The sequence below is a fragment of the Mirounga angustirostris genome, unplaced genomic scaffold (genome assembly GCF_029215605.1).
Source record: "Mirounga angustirostris isolate CCGP_5_RB_7025 unplaced genomic scaffold, mMirAng1.0.hap1 SCAF_12, whole genome shotgun sequence".
Taxonomy (NCBI): domain Eukaryota; kingdom Metazoa; phylum Chordata; class Mammalia; order Carnivora; family Phocidae; genus Mirounga; species Mirounga angustirostris.
In genome coordinates this window covers 46,855,696-46,876,730 of record NW_026991720.1, presented here as the reverse complement: position 1 = coordinate 46,876,730, position 21,035 = coordinate 46,855,696, and the positions used below count along the sequence as shown (strand labels likewise).

General features: G+C 40.5%; 1 protein-coding gene across 10 annotated transcripts in view; it reads left to right on the top strand.

The window, feature by feature from the left end:
• Positions 1–19,889, top strand: part of CREB5 (cAMP responsive element binding protein 5) — a 406,577-nt gene extending 386,688 nt beyond the window's left edge. For 7 of the 10 annotated variants that reach the window (XM_064575111.1, XM_064575112.1, XM_045864513.3 and 4 more), the window contains 2 exons: positions 3,920–4,028; positions 4,947–11,685. In XM_064575111.1, the coding sequence (XP_064431181.1) occupies positions 3,920–4,028; positions 4,947–5,110 (273 nt within the window). In that variant the 3' untranslated portion in view covers positions 5,111–11,685. Of the gene's footprint in view, positions 1–3,919; positions 4,029–4,603; positions 4,633–4,946; positions 11,686–18,646 lie in introns of those variants that run through there. The other 3 variants (XR_010406449.1, XM_064575115.1, XM_064575114.1) reach the window with 3 other exon arrangements.
• The last annotated feature ends 1,146 nt before the right edge of the window (positions 19,890–21,035 follow it).

Sequence of the window (21,035 nt, the reverse complement as noted above, 5' to 3'; positions counted from 1 at the left end):
GAAGGCTTGACAGGCTCTGTCAACAGTGTGGACCTATACGAGGATGCGAGGTTGTGTGCTAAACCAAAACTGTAGATAGAGCTTTGCAATCTGCCCTGATAAGATTTGGAAGTACACAAACTGTGCTCCCTCAGGAAATGCGAGACTCTAAATATAAGCCTATCTGAGAATACCAAAAGCAGTTAACTAATGAATAGAAAGTAAAGATCGAGTCCTTCGTTCGATTATTAGGTAGTTAGCTTTCTCCATAGAAGGCAAAACAGAAACACTCAAAGAATAAACAACTATGTTGCCGGCGGGAACTAGACAACTAGTCCCACGATCTTGTTTTACGTTAGTTTGATGTGGCAAGTGGGGAGGCGCAACCATATTATTCTGAAACCCCTGTTGAGAGCTCTTTTTCCTGCTGGAAGCTGCTCCATGAATTTCTGTTGCTTCTGTGGCCATTAGACTTTGATTTCATCCTTATCAGCATCGTGATTACGTGTGTACGATCTAAACAAGAGGCTGTTCTTCTTTACGGAGAATATTTATCAGCATTCATTTTCCAACTGTAAGATAACTAACATAATTACTAACACATTACTTTAAGAAATATATCCTTATTCACATATATCTTTCAGGTTCCTACACTTTTACAGACCCTCGAAATCCTAGGTCCTCAGTTCCTATACTTACAACGTATAAAGTGCTTTGCTATCCATAGACAAAAAGTGCCACTCAAGTCATCTATTTTATACAGGGCTTTGACACATATGCTGTTCATAGCGGTGATTGGCGCTGTTTTATTGTGACCTCTCATGGAAGCAAAAGGTTTATTGTGAAACAATTTGGGGTGTGCCAAGGATTGTAGGCAGTTAGTTCCTTGTGATTGTAGAAGCCCAAAGAACGGAATTCAAAGTGTTTTTTTAAGGAAGGGGCCATGAACACTTTGTGCCTGGGAGATTGAACACTGCCTAGAAAAGGTGGGATGGAGCAGGACATACTTGGGGAAAAAACGGAGACTAAAATCAATCTCTCCAAGATGGCCACCAGGTGGGATTTTTTTTCTTTTTTCTTCTAGAAGTGTAAGAAAGCAAGAGAATCTTGTTTTATGTCTTGTTTTGTTTTATTTTCCTTATTTGTTGTTTCCTAGGTCACAGAAGAAAAGTGTGGGAGGATTTAGTAAAAATAGGAGCTTGACTCCATTTTCTAAGAAAGAGTGTCTGCATTATCTGCAGCTAAACTTAGGGTGCAGGTGTCTTGGCGGTTGTGATTTTAGAAAAGTGCTGTATCTATAATCCAAATGCAAATAATATGACATTTCATTTTGAGGCCAAATATATATATATATATATATATATATATATATATATTAGTTTTATATACTAGTTTTATATACTAGTTTCTATATTATATATATCATTAGTTTTATATATTAGTTTTCTTTTTCTCCATTTTCATTTTGTTTTTGTTTGTTTTGTTTTAAAGATTTATTTATTTGCCAGAGAGAAAAAGAAAGAGAGAGAGAGAACAAGCAGGGGGGAGCGGCAGGCAGCGGGAGAAGCAGGCTCCCTGCCGAGCAGAGAGCCTGATGCAGGACTCAATCCCAGGACCCCGGGATCGTGACCTGAGCCAAAGGCAGACGCTTAACCGACTGAGCCACCCAGACATCCCTGTTTTGTTTTTTAACCAGGAGTTGCCTTCTATTTAACAGACTAAAAGTAACTTTCTTTTACACATGCCATTTTAAGCAAAGGGCATCTGGGAAAAGCAAGGAAGGCTGTCTGAATTTAAATGGGCATAAAATCAAAGAGGAAAGAATTAGTATTTAAGGCTACAATAAGTTGTTCTAAAAATACAGTTGTCCCACTGACCCCAGAATTGACAGGGGTCAATTTTGGTTGTGATAGGGCCCCTTACCAATTACATTCCTTTGGAGGTGGGAGATGCAATTCACCCTCCTGAATGTTTTCAGATTAAGAGCAATTAAGTGATTTATTTGTCCTATTAATGCTAATTTCTCAGATGGGCATTTTTATTTTGTAAAATTTGGAGAAGAGAAAGGCTTTTGTAGGTGAGATTCTCACTATTTTGTTATTTATGTTACTCACCATTTGATTGCAAATGAATTTGGAAATGCGAGGTAGTCTTTAAAACAAGCTTCAAAAAAAATGTTTTTAAATTAACTTTTAGAATCCCAAACTTGGTTTTTTAGGTGATAAATACATGCCTGAAAAGCCAAGTTCATAATGAAAGTGTAGATACAACTTAATGACAGCAATGTTAAAACACCCTTTTCTGTGTGCATGTTTTTTTTAAAGGCTCCCACATGTGGAGTACAATGCCTGGCAGCCACGAATGAACATTGGCCAGAGAGAGGGTATTAGTTATCACAACTATAAAATGGCTTGTTTGAGATAGTGCTATGTTTACAGTTTACTTTTATCAAGTGGAAGCACCTTAGAACCAACCAATCTATCCTACATTTATATTTGTAGACCGTGGTGCCAAGTACATTATTCTACAAAGCTATGAATTGGTCTTTGTGAATCACTACATAAAGTGGAGATTCGAGGCACTTATCTAAGTAAATAAGAAACACACACACATGCAATCCACAACACCCTGATTGTTGATGGCAGGAAGAGTTTATAGACTGAAATTAGCCAAGCTAGTTAGTGAACCAATCAAATTAATTTAATCGTTGCCAAAACTTCATAGCCCCTCCCTCTGTTCCTGGGCGGACCTCATCCTTCCATTAGAGAATCAACATTTGTCCCATGTGCTTCCATGCCTTCTGCTAAGCAGACATCAGGCAGGGATGCACTCTGTTGAACTATAGCCCATTTGGAAATTCTTTTTTTTTTTTTTTTTTTAAGATTTTATTTATTTATTTGACAGAGAAAGACACAGCAAGAGAGGGAACACAAACAGGGGGAGTGGGAGAGGGAGAAGCAGACTCCCTGCCGAGCAGGGAGCCCGATGCGGGACTCGATCCAGGGACTCCAGGATCATGACCTGAGCCGAAGGCAGTCGCCTAACCGACTGAGCCACCCAGGCGCCCCCATTTGGAAATTCTTTCGGGAAATCTGATGGTAGATCAGTTGGCTTATTCTGAGGACATTTCAGTTTGAAGCACTAATTCTGCCATTCAGTTCTTCTCAATGCATGTGCAACATTCACTCTCTTCACAGATTGAACACGAACCTGAGCTTGTCAGTGTGAAGATGATTATTATGAATAGCTAAATTCAGTAGTTGCTCAGTGTGTTAGGCAATATTCTCAGAGTTTTACATCCACTGCCTCATTCAGTCCTCGCAACAACTCAAAGAACTTTATTCCGATTTGATCCCCAATTATAAACAAGGTCGCTGAAGTTTAGCTGGCTTATGTTTCCTGCCTAGAGTAACCCAGTAAGTGTAAAGTGGAGATTCCCACCCAAGTCACCTGGCTCCAGAGTCCACTACCTAAAGGGTGTGCTCTGGACTTTTAATAGGATTCAGCTCTTGAGTTAAAAACTTGGTCTTTTCGGGGCGCCTGGGTGGCTCGGTCGGTTAAGCGTCTGCCTTCGGCTCAGGTCATGATCCCAGAGTCCTGGGATCGAGCCCCGCATCGGGTTCCCTGCTCCGCGGGAAGCCTGCTTCTCCCTCTCCCACTCCCCCTACTTGTGTTCCCTCTCTCGCGTGTCTCTCTCTGTCAAATAAATAAATAAAATCTTTAAAAAAAAAAAAAAAAAACTTGGTCTTTTCAAAAAGTCCCTGGTAAATGTGAGGACCAAGTTAAAGGCAAGCTACACATTTTCAGGTGAATCCCATTAAATATTATCCTTACTGTCATTCAGACACAGCGGAAAAGTTTGCCAATATCACCTTTGAAAGTGCATGGGGACTTGTACTCTCTGGTCTTTTCAACACGGCTTTGATATGTCTCCTTCCAGAATGAAGTGTCCATGTTGAAAAATGAGGTGGCACAGCTGAAACAGTTGTTGTTAACGCATAAAGACTGTCCAATAACAGCCATGCAGAAAGAATCACAAGGATATCTAAGTAAGTCGTTGACTTTTTTCTTTTCTTAGTGTCCAGTTTTTTTTGCCACTAATTTTGCATTGGATTTTACTGGAAGAGCAAAAGTAAAGCATAGATTGCACACCCCAGCAGATATCATAGTAGAATTCTTCAGTGGCTGCCAGACTATTGCATCAGAGGGATCCCTCTTTTCTGACCCCATCCCCATGCCCACCACCTCCCGATAATTTCTGGCTAGACTTACCCTGGCATTTCACATTGTAAAATCCTACCGAATTCCAATTCCACAGCCAGTAGGAAAATAGCTTGTGGGAGCCCAACCAGTGGGCTAGCTGCCTTCCAGAGAAATTAGTGGGCTGGGGTAGAGGCATTGGGTGAATCACATCCAATGCCTTCAGGGATGCTGCCTATTATTCACTGGGCTGAAAAGCTCGTGACCTCAGCTTAGTTTTCCAATAAGTAAAGTGAATCCCTTTCTCTAGACCCCAGTTTCTGCATCTAGAATGTCCATAAGTTAAATGCTAGCTGAGTGGGGGATGGTGGGAGGAGCAGGGATTCATGGCTGAAGGTCAATTTATTTTCAAATAATTTTTTAGATTGAGCAACACAGATTCTCCCACCACATGTGAGTATTTTTCCACATTTGATATATGGATGGCTATTTGAAGATACAAACATGGGGAAGTTCACATACCGAGACTCGAGAACACATGCAATCATGTTGCTGGTATAGAAAGCATGGCTTTGCTTGTAGCTATAAAGTGGGAAGGCATAGCTTTTGACTACAGTTTAAAATAAAGTTTTGAAATTAACGTCCAGGAGCAAATGTGTGAAACTCTTCTATTTCTAGTAAACACGTAGTAATGTTTCCCTGAGTAGCCCCTCAGGTCCACCCGAGAAGAGCTATATTGGTGTGTGTGTGTGTGTGCTTTCTCCTAGGTCCGGAGAGCAGCCCTCCTGCCAGTCCCGTCCCAGCTTGCTCTCAGCAGCAGGTCATCCAACATAATACCATCACCACTTCCTCTGCAGTGAGCGAGGTGGTGGGAAGTTCCACCCTCAGTCAGCTTACCACTCACAGAACAGACCTGAATCCCATCCTTTAAAATCTGCCAGTGGGTCAGACCTTGCCTCCAAGAAGAGCTGTCGCATATCATGCGTCCTTTCTTTTAAGGGCATTTTTAGAATTAACTCAGACCTGGAAGACTCCTCAGCCCTTCAGAGACTGGCTTTCATTTTTATAGTTATTATGGAAATGTCGTCTTTTATACTTAGTTATATAAGAAAAAAAGGGAGTTATGCAATTAATTAATCTATCAGCTTGGGAAATGCTTTGGTGCTTTTCTCCAATTTTCTGGTACCAGTTAACTTGTTTATAAACTGAACTCTTTCTGTATATAGACACGGTTTCATTCTTACCAGTCCAGCCCTTTGCCTGAAACATTGAATCTTGTTAAACCGCAGCTTTTAGCCAAAATGAGGCATACCTAGATGTCACGTAAACAGATGCAAGGTAACTGGGTGGTGAGTCTGATGACATCGTAACACACGTTGAGTTTGCGCTGTGATGTCGCCAGAGTTCCAGATAAACACAGAGCCTTTTCCATATTTTTTTCTCTTCCTAAAAAAATTATAAGATCTGCTGATGTCCAAATAAAACCACCGAGCATTTTGCCCCCTCTCCTCCTCTTCTTGGTCCACTTCCTCGATTTGTCCTCTAATTTCCTCCAGTCTTCCTTTCCATTGCCACTTTTCCCTGGGCTCCCTGTGTATTCTTCATTTTTACTTTCTTCTGTTTTATTTTTCCCCCTTTAGCATTGCAGGTAAAGAAGAAAATAATGCTTAAAGGAAAAAAAAAAAAAAGCAAATCTCAAAAATAAGGATCTAGCCATTGCTTTTCTTGCCTGTAACCCACAGCTGGAGTTCATTCACCTCTTGCTTTTTACAAAATGGTAAGCAGGAGATGTTTAATGTGCCTGATGTAAGGTTTTTAATAATCAGAGCAAATAAAAGGTGGCTTAGCCGTAGGTAAGGCACTGTTGAAAGCCAGCTGTGGAGATACCAGGGAAGGGAGCCTTGTAAGCCTCGATTGTGAAGGTCCAGATTATGATGCGGGCTATAACATCACACCCTCGAATTACAACTGGTTTTATATGGCCTGTCTATAAGGTTGAAAATCCATATGCTATATAATGATTCAGAAGGGCTCTATTCACTACAGATTACATTGTTCAATCATCAGCTGCTAATAGACTAAGATTCATTATTTTTTTTTTCTTAAGCCTATGGAACTGGCTTTGCTGTTCTGGTGGATAAAAGTAGACGCACCACTGGAGGAACAAAGAGAGAAAGAAAACCTAATGTTTCCATAGGGGTGCTTTCAGCCCTCCCAGAACAGCCAAAGCCTTCTTTGGCTGCTGAAAGAATCCCATGGATATGGCTACTCCACTCTTCTGAATAATTCTGATTTATATTTCCAACAACTTTCATCGATTCGCCCATTATGGAAAGCATATAGTCCCGAACCACAGTTGTGCCTCCTTGAAACAAGCCATTCTACTGTGCTAATGTTTTAATATCACATCTCGCAAGTAACAGGGGCTAATGTTTCCCTCTAGCAGTCTAGACAGGTGCTGGTGTTTCATCTCCATTTGAATGCTTGACCTCCTAACATGAGTGTGTGTGTGTGTGTGTGCGCGCGAACGCGCATGCACGCACATTCATGGGATTTAAAATAATAGTATTTTACAAAAGGTGTAGCTTTTATAAGAGTTCAAGAAAGGGAAAGACATGTATGGGTGTGTGTCTATGTGTTTATCTCTCACTATAGCATAAGAATCTATTTTGGAGAAAAAAGAAAATATGAGGGTCATGAAGCATGATTTTTATAACTAGTTTCAGTTTTATCTAAAAATTTACTTTTTAAATCAGTATTTATCAACAATTTTTTTTTAAATTTATGCAGTGCTTTCAAAAGGAAGTTTTGAGTTTCCAGGGAAATTCATGACTGGCTTTGTGGTCTAGAAATCAAAACAAAAACAAAAACAAAACAAAAAAACAAACACACACACAAACAAAAAAACCAAAAAAATTTAGAGAAAAAAGAAAAATGCAAAGCATTTTCTATTATATTTTAAACAAACATATCTTTTTTTAAGTATTTTAAATACTGAATTCATAGTTGTTTTGTTTTGCATCCCAGCAGTAACAGCTGAATGGTTGAACCTAACTGGCTTCCTAAGAAATATTTAAGATATATCTGTATTCTGATATTAAATTTAATTTTTTCAAAACTCCTTTCTAGGACCACGTATGTGTCTCTCTAAAAAAGAGAAAGAGCTCGTTGCAATGTTTGCTTGGGTTTTAAATTTTTTTATGTTTTTCTTATTTTTTGCTTTAAGTAAACAAAAACTTTTCTTTCTTTACTGCATGCATAGCACTTAATGAAATGGATTTTTAAAAAATCCACTAGTAATATCAGAATATCCAGGGAGTGGGCTGTCACTAAAATTATGGTTTACTTCTGTTCCACCTCTTGATTGAATATTTAGTTGTTTAACTGAAAGCCTCTGTGGTGAAGAACTTGCCTGAGTTTTCCTAATTCAGCAACTTGACAGTTTGACTGATGTGCATTATATAGTGGTCAATTATGTCTGTTTTTTATGCTAAGTAGGCAAACCAACCACACACACACACACACACGTTAGCAAACGGCTCTCAACATATAATTAGAATAAACTGTCTTCTTGTTATACTTAGAGCCTTTAGGTATGTTCAGTGTGGCAATACAGTAAAATGGAAGGCGCCAGCTCGTTGTCAGAGCGTCTTGAAACCCTGAACAGAAAGGCTCGTTGGTCAAATCCAATACTCGGCTTATCAATATTAAGTACTTCACTGGAAGGTTCAGCCTTCACCAGACCGTGGAACAATCAGTCTCCCTGAAAACCCCTCCGTGCCCTCCATTTTTTGCCAATCTGGGAAAACATCTTTTTTCTGCCCCATTCTCCTCTCCCACTCAGTTCCTGGGTCATCCACCTATATCTTCACGGATCCATTGTAATGACCTTCAGAGCACCCATCCTGAGGAGGGACGGGCCCTGCAACACTGCCTCTCATTCATATGTGGGTTTTTTTATTGGCAGCATCTGCCTTTGAAGTCACTGTCAGCCTACCTGGAAGTTTCTACAGTGCTTCCCCTGCCTTATGTGATGGGACTTGACTTAGATAGGTACCCCTGATGGCATTTCTACCAGCTGATCCTAAATTGAGGCATCCAAATAGTATTTCTTCTTTTTTTTTTTTTAAAGATTCATTTATTCATTTGAGAGAGCGAGAATGAGAGAGAGTACATGAGAGGGGGGAGGGTCAGAGGGAGAAGCAGACCCCCCGCCGAGCAGGGAGCCCAATGCGGGACTCGATCCCGGGACTCCAGGATCATGACCTGAGCCGAAGGCAGTCGCTTAACCAACTGAGCCACCCAGGTGCCCCAAATCGTATTTCTTCTTAAAAGACATTTCCCAACATATGATGCCAGGACAGGTAGAGTAAATCCTAGCCACGGATGAACGTACTCATTTTAAAGCCTGTGTTAAGCTGATGTTTTTCCTTCACACCCCCACTCATCCCTCCCCACGTCCACGTCGGTGTGTGCGAGTCACAGTGTTCACGCGGCCTGTGGGGGACAGCAGTTTGTGCGGTGTCACTGATTGAACTGTGATAATTAGGATGACTTACTTGGAGCAAATGCTCTTTGGAGCCTGTCTGGTCAAAGAACTCAAATGCAGTGCATGTTCTGAACAGAGGGGCATCAGTGGTGAATGTTCAGGTGGGTTTGTTGCCTGTTACGTACATTTTGGTGTGTCAGTTGAGTTTGCCATTAAAACCTGAAACCAGCTGCGGTGAAAGACCAGCCCTTGGCTGGGGAGTTTTAAGCATCAGTAACTGCTATCAAACTAGCCATCCAGTTAGGATAGAATGTGCTTCTTTCTGGTTAATAAAAACCATCTAAGAAAATATATATGTATGTATGTGTGTATACAGTGGAATTCAAGGACCAAAGCAAAATTTGAACAGGAATCTATTAATTTAGAATTTTATAAGATATTTATTAATAAATGTTATTTTAAAACATTCCATTTGAACAGTATTCTTCTGTAGGATCTACTTGTTTTTAAAGTATTAGTTCATAATAAACTACTCTAGTTGTGTATATCTTCATTTTTCAGGGTTTCAAATGGCTATTCTCCATTATTTGGTGGAAATGTTTTGCTTAGATCTCTGTGCATAGAAATTTCAAGGATTTTTATTGCTCTGTGAGTTATTTTTTAATCTATGTTCTGAACAGTTTTTTTAAACATTTATTTCTTCTTTTTTTTTTAATTTTTAAAGTAAGCTCTTTCCTTTAGGAAGCAGAGTTCAGCTAAAGGGAATCAGTAACTATAACTGGAACAGCTTTCTTTAAAAGTGTAGAAACAACTTCATCTCTGCTTCTCTCCACCCCACTCCAATTTCCTAGAATGCCTTGCACTATTCAGCTTCCTTAGTGCTCTTTTTTCCCCTTCCCAAACAATGTGCTGTAGCTTTAAGCCATTCAAGTTCCATTATGCAGTATATCTGAGAAGGAAAAGGAAACAGCCCATTTAAATTTGAATAAAACTGTGCCTATGCGAACAGTAGCTATTTAGAGTCTCCTGCTTTTAAAATAATTTATATTTTAAAATTGCACTTTAGCTTTTTCGATCCCTTTCTGTTTCTCTTGTTCTCTCTCAAAGCCCCTCCCTGTCCTCAGACTTGCCTTCTGCTCTCCCCTTTCCAACTCCCCACCCTTCCCCTCAGGCTCTGAGCTGCATCATTTAAAATACTTTACAGAATATTTGCACCAGGTACACGTGCGTGCGTTCCTTAGTATCCTAGCAAAGACAGGTTCCTCACATCAGCCTGGATGAAGCCTGCTACAAGAAAACCAAGGAGAAGAGCCAGTTTATACTCTTTAACCCTTTATTCATAGCATGTTTTTTTTTTTTAAAGTTATATTATGCAACAGATATGAGGCAGCAGCTAAGCTACACTTAAGAATTTTCTATCTCATCCTCCAAACCGAAGTGTCCTGAATGAGCCAGGAGACTTAACTCTTTTGTGCACCATGGTGCATATGGACTGTGGCCCCAGCCGTTGTCTCTCTGAGGCTGTTGAATTAACAGTGGCCCTGTCTATTTCATTCCTAGGTCTCAAAAATACAGTGTTGCCTTGCGACGTAATTAGGGACAGCACCTCTATTTTACAATGATAATCTGAGAAAGACAAGAAGACACGGAAGCAATAAACTTATCAATAAAATTCAATACCAAAACAAAGAAATGAAAACAAAGACAAAAACCCTAACTCATCATGTTGTGAAAATGAATAAGTGTACATCCGCTCAAAATATTTTACTATTTCTTGTGGAGTTTTTCAGTGATGTTAATGCTTATAGCCAAATTGCTTAAAGAGTGTTTATATATTTTTTTCCTTATAAATTGTCTATTTTTAAAAAAAAAAAAAAGAAACTATTTACCACAAGTTGAAGAGGGGGGTAAGGCCAAATTGCCAGCATTTGTTAAAAGATTAATATTCTTAAGTGGCGCTCTGATACGTTTCCAAGCTTATCATCAGAGGGGAATCAGTAACGATCAGCTCTTGTATTTCGACCAACTTATTAATATGTAGCTCATTAGAAACCAGGATTTAGAAAGCTTTTCAATAAGCCATTTAGGATTTCCTACCTTGAGTTTCATATTATAGAACTTTCTAGGATTTTTTAAAAAAAGAGAATCATTTTAGCCTCAGGACTGAGAATGTGGAACCTGAATAAATTAGCTTTAAGTATATCATTAAAATCTTATGCACAAGAAGCTCATTAGAGTCTAGTTGGCTCCTTTAGAATGCCAATGGCATTGGCAGGAGATAATGAAAGGTATCAGCAGTGGGCCAGTGGAGGGGGTTTCAGAGAAGGGACCCTTCCCAACCAGCCAGCCAGTGGAAGAGAAGACCTACTCACCCTCTTTCCTTCTATGTTCTGCTAAATCACACCTGCCTCAGAGAGAGGAGTTTTGCCTTTGAGGTTTGTCTTAGAGAAATGATAAGCTTGAAATGTTCTCCCTGGAGAGGACATGCGGTTTGGGATCTTCTGAAAAGGCCCAGAAAAATGGCTCCGTTCAAACACAACATTCTAGGACAATTGGAATATAGATATTGTCCAAAACTAGAACTTAAAAAAAAAAAAGTTTAGCCTTGTGCAAAGTAAGTGCTAACTAAGGAAGTCCCCCACCCCCCCCAAAAAAGGTGCTGTCACTTTAAGTTCTGGACTGGGGGGTTGTTTGTAATTGTAAACAGCAAAGCATTTATGTTTGTCTGTCTATTTGTAAAGCAACCACCTTCCTTCCTGGAAGGAGAAAAAAAATTGGGGGTACATACATGTAAATACTTGCTGCAGCATTTAATATGTTCAATTTTATGTTAAGCTTTTTGTTGCATCGTGAACACATTTATTGTTACCAATGGACAATGAGTTCATTAAGACTGTTCAACTAGGTCAGATTTTTCCATCTCTTTCGAGCAAGAGGAGACAAGATTTTGTGCATTTGTACAAATGTTAATAATATCACTGCAATTCCAATATAATAAAGCACTCAAATGCAAATAATACATGTAACTTTTGTATGATGAAATTCGGGTTTGGGGATAATGGTTTCTATTCTGCATATGGTCTCATTCCTGCCTTGTAAATCAAGGCTTGGTCTTTCAGGGTTATGATTCTCTAGGGATGGAAGGAGGTGAGATTTTCTCCTTCCTAGACCACCACTGTGCTCCCACTGCCTCCTCCATCCAACTTCCCAACTGAGGCCACCAATCTAACACACTCACAGTGGCTTGGCTACACAGCAAAACTTCGCTTTGGGGTCCACAGATTCTAGCAGTCAAGAAGAACAGCCAGCATAAGTTCATGTTCAAGATGTCTAGGAGCCAAGAAGCACATGCTGGCCACTCAGGCAATCAAATCTTGGAATTCTCTGCTTGGCTTCCAGAAAAGTCCTAAGGTCAGTCTTAGCCCCTTTAGGTGTGAACTCTTCAAGATATCTCCCTTCCTTCCTTCCCCTGCTACCTTCTTTCCCTCCACTTCTTTCATTAAATGTGTTAGTCACTCTCCTCTTTCCCTTACGTTCAATGTCTGATCCATCAGCGTGGCCAGAATCCAACCACCATTGATCACTGACTTTACTATTACAGCTCTGTCCAAATTACCAGCACCTCTCACCTGGATTATTGCAACACTCTCCTTACTGGTGGCCAGAGGGAACCTTTGGAAAGGGATATCAGACCGTGTCCCTCCACTGCTCAAAACCCTAAAGGACTTCTCCCCTCGTTCAAAGCAAAAGCCAAAGTCCTTACTGCCGAATTCTGTGAAGGCCCTCCATGACCTGCACCCTCATTAATTCCCTGAGCTCATCTCCTTACCATTTTCCTTCCCCCCTCACCTCTCCAGCTCCCCTGATATCCTTGAGATTCCTCAAACATTCCCTCTACCCAGAATATTCTTCTCCCAAATGTCAGCATCACTTCCTCACCCGCCTCCCAACTAGTTAAGCCTTTCCTGACCATCCTATATAAAATTACGCCACCATCACTCTTCATTCTCACCTGCCTGGCACAGACTTTATTTTCTATAGCATTTACCAACATCTAACATAATTTTCATTTAATGGTCATTTTTATTCTCTGTCTCCTCTAAGTGGAATGTAAGCCCCACAAGAGCAAAGGCATTTTCTATTTCGTCCACACTTGTGACCCAAGATCTAGAATAGTCCTATGCAATAAGCACAATAAACGTTTGGGGAACGGATAAGCTTCCGTTTCCTTTCTGTCTTCTTTCTTGATCTCAGAACTCTCCAACCCAACCACCTGGTCCTGTGGCCACAACAGTCATATTTTAAAATCAAGTACCAGGAGGTGTCATCTGACACATAGCCTGACAGGATATTTGAAATTGGGACAGAAACAACAATTTGGGCAGAAGATGACTGCTGTTCTAATGGCAAATCCCATCTGTTACTTTTACATGTAGACCACTCACTCCACTCATGGTTCCCAAGAGAGTCTTTCTAATGCCCATCCCGCAGTCATTTGCAATTTCAAAGCCATTACTATTGGTTAAAAAAAAATTGTTATGATCCCACAATTATACTTGGAAGATAGGCAGCTCTAATCTCCATTCTATGTTTCATCCCTTTGTCCCTGGAGCTTCATAACGTCCTTTTATCTTACTCTCTATTGTGGTCGGTTATTGGTTGGTTGCTGGATCACATTTTAATTTTGCATTACATATTTTCTTATCCAACAAAAACAGTGTTTTATCAACACAACCTGCCTTGTGGTTTGAAACCTTAAGTATCCTCACTATGAGATCATAAGACTCCAGAGCACGATGAGTCCCCTTTTCAAAGTAACTAAAAACAAGACAGTTCGTGAGATCTGTTCTCATGGCAGTAATGCTGATTTTATCAAAACAGCCATGAAAATTAGGCCTTAAAAGAGAAAAAAACAATATATTGATTTTTAAAATATAGAGTCTGGGTTTAGACTTGCACACTTTAGAAGCTACTTCTTTAGGAACTATAGATGGTTTTTCAAAATGGCTGAAAGGGTGGATAAATTATCACATCTAAAAAAGTAGTAGCTAGTAGACCTAGAAAAACTAATAATAATAATAATAATAATAATAATAATAATAATAATAATGAAAATGGTTGTATTTAAACCTGAAAATTCATGAATTTTTTAGTAACCACTAAGTTTCATCTTATATGTTGTCAGGTACTGTGTCTTTGCTTCTATCATATTTCCTTGTACCAACTGGAGGCTGAATCACAGCATTGTCAGCAATCTTCCATAAATCAACATAGACCCAGTAGGCTATAAAAAAGGTCCCCTATAAATCGCTTGCACTTTCCCAGAAAGAGAGCTGCCTACACGTTTTTTAAAATGAAAAAGGAAGATCCTACATTCACAACGCATTCCTAATTCCTTAATATTACAGGAAGAAAATTGTTCTGAGTATCTAAGCATGATTGTATTTACACAGGATAAGTCTGTGATCTACTATTACTACATTTGCATTATCTTAAATGAGCACTCTTCTATTTAAGTTGGCTTGCTGACATTGGTCAATCATAGAGTGAATTTGCTTCAAGAAAGAGAAACCCTGCCTGCGGCTGGAGTGAAGGTGGATTTCTTCTAAGGATGTAAGAGGTCACTCATGGAGCCCAACCAGGTACTGCAGCAACTATCCCAACAACTCTGGAAAGTCATTAAATAGCTCATCTCTCTGGCTTGTCTGTCTCTCTTCCCGCTGTATCATTCCTCTTTCTGTTCTGTGTCTGCTCCTATCTCTCTTTCTCTCCCTCCCTTTCTCTCTGTCTCTACAAACTGGTGTGTATACTCACTTACTTGTTTCTGTGTGGGCCCATCATTTCTGCTCCAAAATGATAGCCTCAGCCTCCAGCATATCGTTGATCTTCTAGTTCAAACACCCAACATCAGCTCAGTCTCTGTCTTTCTACTCCGATTTCCCAGGAGAGAGAATCTCATTGACGGGATTGGGTCAGGCATTTAACCCTAGTACAATCAACTGTGTCTAGGGAAGTGCGGCTACATACATTGAAAGCTCCTACTTTGAGGGGCAGAACTGGATTTCCAAAAAGGGAGTGAGGAGAAAATGATTGCTAAAGAGAAATTGTTCTGTCTAAAACAACTTACAGAAATTTAGTCGTTTACCCTTAAAACATACCAAGAAAAAAAAGGACAGTGAGGAGATTAACGAATGAATGAATGGTTAATGAGTTATCTTTTTATTGAAAGCTTGGAATTGAAACAAATAGAATATTCATTAGAGATTAGTTAAAAGTAATTTTTTTACCAAGCTAAGAATTTTTCTGTATATTATGGCTCAGTTGGTAGGCCATAATATCCAAAATATAAAAACTAACCATCAAAAAGAGTGAGAATGATTTTAGTTTGTCATGTTTACCAGGATTTCCCATTCTCTGTCTTTGAATTGAATGATTACACTTACACTTTTCAAGAAAGACCTTTGCTATATATATATATATATATTTTTTTTTTTATATATAATCTCCGTAGCTGATTCCAGTGTGTTTGTGTTTGTAAGAATGTCAGCATAATGTCTCCAAGGTGAGGTTAAGAAACACTCTTGTCTTTGGGGTGCCTGGGTGGCTCAGTCCTTAAGCATCTGCCTTCGGCTCAGGTCATGAGGACCCAGGACCCTGGGATCGAGCCCCGCATTGGGCTCCCTGCTCCATGGGAGGCCTGCTTCTCCCTCTCCCACTCCCCCTGCTTGTGTTCCCTCTCTCGCTGTGTCTCTCTCTGTCAAAATAAATAAATAAAATCTTAAAATAAAAAAAAGAAACACTCTTGTCTTAAAACTCCCTCCAGGTACTATAATAACTAATGAAGCCTTTGTGACAAGGAAACATGTCAGTTTTTATCAATAAGCCTCCAAGAAAGCAAGAGAAAGAAGACTAGAACAAGAGCTTAAAAGAATGTAACAATCTGGAGTCAGAATTAATAGTTCTTCATTTTAATACCAAATTGCCCATTGATTTCTTATATGACCTTAAACAAACACAGATTTCTGTACCTTACTTGTCTCCTTTGTCAGGATAAACACACATGGAGTGAAGTGGGAATTATTTCTGTGGTGCCTATCTACAGAACTCAGCCTAGTACCGCCACCACACCTTTCTCTGGAAATTGCTCTCCCCCCACTCTATCATCTGACTTCTCCAGGAGATTCCATGGTCCAGCCCTCTGGCCATAGCTTCTTAGTCCAATACTCTGCCCCTAACTCCCAATGGAACAGCAACTGGATACTTAGGTAGGGGACCTAGAGAGTCAGTCTCTCCTCTCTCTCTCTGTCTGGTAGCTTGGAATCAAAAAGATGCAAAACTTAGGAGCTACCAGGATCCAGGTTTCTGCCAGGTAAGGGAACTCTGTCTATAGAGAGAGAGAGGGAGAGAGATAAAGCCCAAACAGCAGAAGCAGAAGCAAGAGGCAGAAAGAGAGCTCTGGAAATGGTCATTTCCTGTTGAAATGGTTCTTAATGGTTCATTGCAACCACAACCCTCCTCCCAGCATTGTCTTACCATGAGATAGCCCAAGGTCCATCTGATAAATCTCTTATTTTGCTTGAGCTAGTTCGGGAGGGTTGCTTGGAAGCAATAAAGGTCTAATTCATGCTCTATTCCTAAAGCTACCATGAGAAACCACTAGAAGGACTTCTTCAGCCTTTTGAGTGTCTGTCATACTGATGGAGGAAAGGAGATGTCACATCCCCAGCCAATGCAAGCAGATGCAGCTCATTCTCATTCCACACACCAGGGCATTCTGACATTTGAATATGCATCGGGGGTGGCTCTCCACACCTACAAGCTACATGCATGAAGGATAGCCATACTATTTTTCTGCTTAAGGAACGTTTGTAAAACTAGCATTATATTTGCCTAGAAATGGAACTGTTTTAAATACTTTGATGAATGGACAAAGAACTCTAATTTCTTTCATTCCCTATATGTCCTAAGGTACAGGATAAAATATTTGTGTAAGTAATACTTTTGACTGAAAATAATGGACAACTTGACTTCTAGTGGCTGAAACAAATAGGGGTTTATTTTTCTTATGTAATAGGAAATTTAGAGATAGGACTCTTGGCACTGATCTGGAAATGAAATGATCTCAGCTCCAGCAGCTCTACAGTAGCCTTGACTTCTCCTTCATGCCTCTCACCTCCTGGTCACAAGATGGCTGCTGATGCTCTAGAGCACATCCCCAGTCAAGGAAAAAAGAAGGCAGAAGGATCAATACTAGGCACACTCCCTGTTGTCCTTTTTTATTTGGAAAACGAAAACTATCCCAGAGCTACTCCTCCCCTGGTCAACCCAGTTGTGTTTGCACTGGCCAATATGAGGGCATCTGGCCACGCTTAGCTTTAAAAGAGGCTGCAGTAGTGGGAAACAGGATCCCCGTGCTTGCTTAGACCCAAGCTTCCCAACTGGTGTGCTGTGTTGCATAAGGCCTTTGGGTTACAGTTCAGCCACATCAAACGGATCTCCTCATATCCTGGTGTAGCAGAGCCCTTCTGGCTGGTTGTCTCTGGGACCAAGCATGGTCTTCCAGAACACCTTGCAGGGTGGCCTGAGAAGAGTGGTGTCCAATGACGTGCCCTGTAGTCCCTTCAGGTGGTGAGCATAGGGAGCAACATCTAGCTCTTGCTGACAGCATGCTGAGCCCGGCCATGGAAGCATGCACTGGGGCAGAGTCTGCAGTGATGCACAGGGACAAGTGGTCTGGAGGCTGCTGGAGAGGTTTCTAGAACAGGTGTTCAAGGAGATTGCACAGTCTCAGCTGTGTCCATTAGGGGTTGGGAATCAGGGAAGTCAAACAGGGGCTGCTCCTGGTAGGACCAACTCTGATTGACTACCCCCAATTTCAGCCTTCCCCTATATCAGAAACCTCTGTCCAAGTGCAGTTGATGTACCATTTTACCAACCTACCCGAGGCCCAGTGTGGTTTGAGAAAGCAACATGTTCTATTACAATGTTTTCCAGTTCACAAAGTGCTCTCACACATTCCCATTCATGTGTTCTGCAAATTACAGCTTCATCATGATTTTTAGATCCTCAATATGAAAAGTTTGGATTTATAATACATTCACATTATTACATAAAACTTTAACACTGTATTTGTCAAAAGAATGTTAAAAAAGTCATTTCAACTATTAAAAATTTTGAATTGTTATAAATACGGTTCTAGTTTTTTTTAGTCACCAATTTGTATGAGCAAAATTGTGATGACTTTCATGAATTTGAAGAGATTGTCCAAAAAAAAAAAAAAAAACCCACTGGAAGAGAAATTATATTTAATCATTTCAACCCTGAAATCTGATTATTAAAATTTAGGTTTGTGGAAGCAAGCTCAAGTTTCTCGTTTAAAAAAGAATAGAAAATATTTTATTTGGAAGTTTTATCCAAATTTAATAATTCATATCTTTCTAAATATTTTTTTTATTTTTCTTATCATAATTATCTAATACAAAGAGAATGTAATAGATGTGTTTTCTCCAAGCCCCATACTGATGCTTCCAAACCCCCCCCCCAGGTTAGCTCAGAGAACTGTACAAATTTAATCATTTTCCATGTGTCAAGTCATGAAAACTGTTTGGAAGCACTGGCTGAGACCTATCATCCATCCCCAGGGGTGGACATGCCACCATCCTGACGCATCGAGGTCCTTTTTTACAAAGAAGACACGGAGAATGAATGGTAGCTGGGCAGGCATTAGCTATCTGCCACAGTGAGTTCTAAGTTTGTTTCCACTGTATTCATTTCAGGACATTGAGTAATTGTGTGCTTATTTCCTTAGCTCTCATTTAAAGGTATGCTAAGACTTGGCCCCCAGTACAAAGTAATTAAGTGAGGCATCTCCATGCATAGCTCCTTTCTCCAGATGTCTTGCAGTATGGTTCAATTACCTTAATAACAACATTATGGAATAACTCCATTTTGAACAGATTTTTTTTTTTTTTTTGCCAGGCATAAGCCCAGCCGAGCGTTCTAGCTGAATTGGGATGACCACACTGTTTGCTGTTGTTCCTTTCCATCTCCCAGCCTCTGAGAATAAAGAGTTTCAAGAGGAAAATGCCTGGTGCAAAACCATTCTATCTGCATCTCATGCAGGGGAACGGTGTCTGCCTTGATCTCCTTAAATTTTGTATTAGCCGTGGCTCCTCCTCCCCCTCACTTTTCTACCTTTGATTCAATTTGCCATGCATTTATTTAGCATTTACCCTGTGCTAGTGATGAGGGAGCAGAAGGCCAGCTCAGGACAAAGCACAGGCTGACACCTCGAGCCGCCCCACCCCGGACTCCCAGCTGGGATGCGTGACCTTCCTCAGGCACTCCCAGCTGCCCTAAAATTAAGGGAAGGGAAAAACAAATGGTTAGCTAACGGAGATCACAGTCCTGCAGGATAGGAGTCTCCCTCAGTTTACAAATGTCTTAGTGATTTACAAGGAAAAAGCATTCTTATCAATAGCCTAACTTCCAGAGACCGTAGACTCAATTTCACGGAGCCCTAACATCACCCTCCCCTCCACAGTGATGTAGGAAACAAAGGCAGAAGGAAGTGTAGATAAAATTAAATTTCCTTATTAACCTGCAGCCCATTGACAAATCTGGAGGCAAGCCGACTATAACATTCCTCCAGGAAACTCCCAACTGTCTTAATGTTAAGGCTTTGCTAGAAGGAAAAACTACCTTAGCTTGACAGTAGCAAGGCCTCCAGTATCTTGTAAGTCCTCTTTAGCATATGAAAGTCCTTTTGAAAACCTCCCTTTTTCCTTACCTCCCCCAACTCCCAAGTTTCTAATCAGTCACCCCTCCCACTTATAATGCAGCCCTTTCTGCCCACAGGTCCTGTCTCCCGGCTTTAATAAAATCACCTTTTTGCACCAAAGACGGCTCAAGAATTCTTTCTTGGCTGTTGGCTCTGGACCCCAACACTCCAAACTACACCACTAGTATGGAGGGCACAAAGGTGATTTACCCTAGAGCTGGCCCAGGATGCCGGATGATGGTGTACTGAAACTGGATAGACCAAAGGCCGAGAATATTTGGATCATATTCTGGGAAGGTGATTTGTCTAGTGTGGCAGGGCGAGAAGAGGAATGAAGAAGGAAACCGAAGCAAGATGGTGCAGGTCTAAAGAATTTAAACTTTAAGCAATAGACAACAGGAAGCCTTCAAAGATTTTAAGGCCAAGTGTGGTTTGAGAAAGCAACATGCTATGGTATGTTTCCTGGTTTACAAAGTGCTTTCACACATATTCCCTTTGATGGGTTCCTTAATTTTCAGCAAATTAATTATGAATGGGTATGAAGGAAGTCACAGCTGGAGGAACGTTTCCACCAGCCAGGTACATGCTTTCAGAGTAGCAAGAGTTTGGGCTCTGGTTGCAGCTTGGCTCGGCTGCTTTCCAGCTGTCTGAACCTGGGCAAGGTCTTTAACCTCTCCATGCCTCAGTGTCCTAGAATGCAAAATGGGGCTAATAATAGCATCTACTTCATTGAGTTACTGTAAGGGTTAAATGGCAAAATATATAACTACACACATAAAGTCTTGAGAATGGTGCTTTGTGTATAAGCTCTAAAAAATCTATTGTTACCTTGTGATATTATTTTCAATCTCAGAATTAATAATTTTCTACACATATGTTGCATACATACATATTTTGCACACACACATATAATCTGCCCCACTAGAATTAAGATTCATAAGAAGGGAGTGGTCTGTCATGTTCCAGTGTCAATTATAGCACTTGACCTAGAGTAAGTAGCCTCTTAATTAATGTTCGTTAAATGAATGAACTTGGGTGAGACAATGCTATGCACTCATCAAACCTTTATATTCCTCCGTCCTGGGCAATTACAGAGGATCATGTTTCCCAGGCTTACTTTATCTAGGTGGAACCATGTGACGTGTGATGACCAAGGGAAGGTACTCTGGCCCCTAAAACCTCTGCGAGATCCTCCAGACTGTCTCTCCGGCCCACTGCAGACACTCTTGCTGAGGATTCTGAACCCCTGGAGGATGCAGGGGCACTCTGAAATTCACTTGGATTCCTGAGTCTCTGCCTGTAGGAGAGGTACCCAGGGGAGCTGACACAGCAGAAATAGCCATGTTGGAGTTTGCAGAAGCAAGAAGTAAACTTCCATTTTGTTAATCCACTAAGGTTTTTTTCCTAATAGCAGTTAACTTAGTTTGACTAATGCAAAAGGAAGGAAGGAAGGAAGGAACGGAGGGAGGGAGGGAGGAGGAAGGAAGGAAGGAAGGAAGGAAGGAAGGAAGGAAGGAAGGAAGGAAGGAAGGAAGGGAGGGAGGCCCAGTCACTTTCAGGCTTTTGTCTAATGGAATAAGCAATACT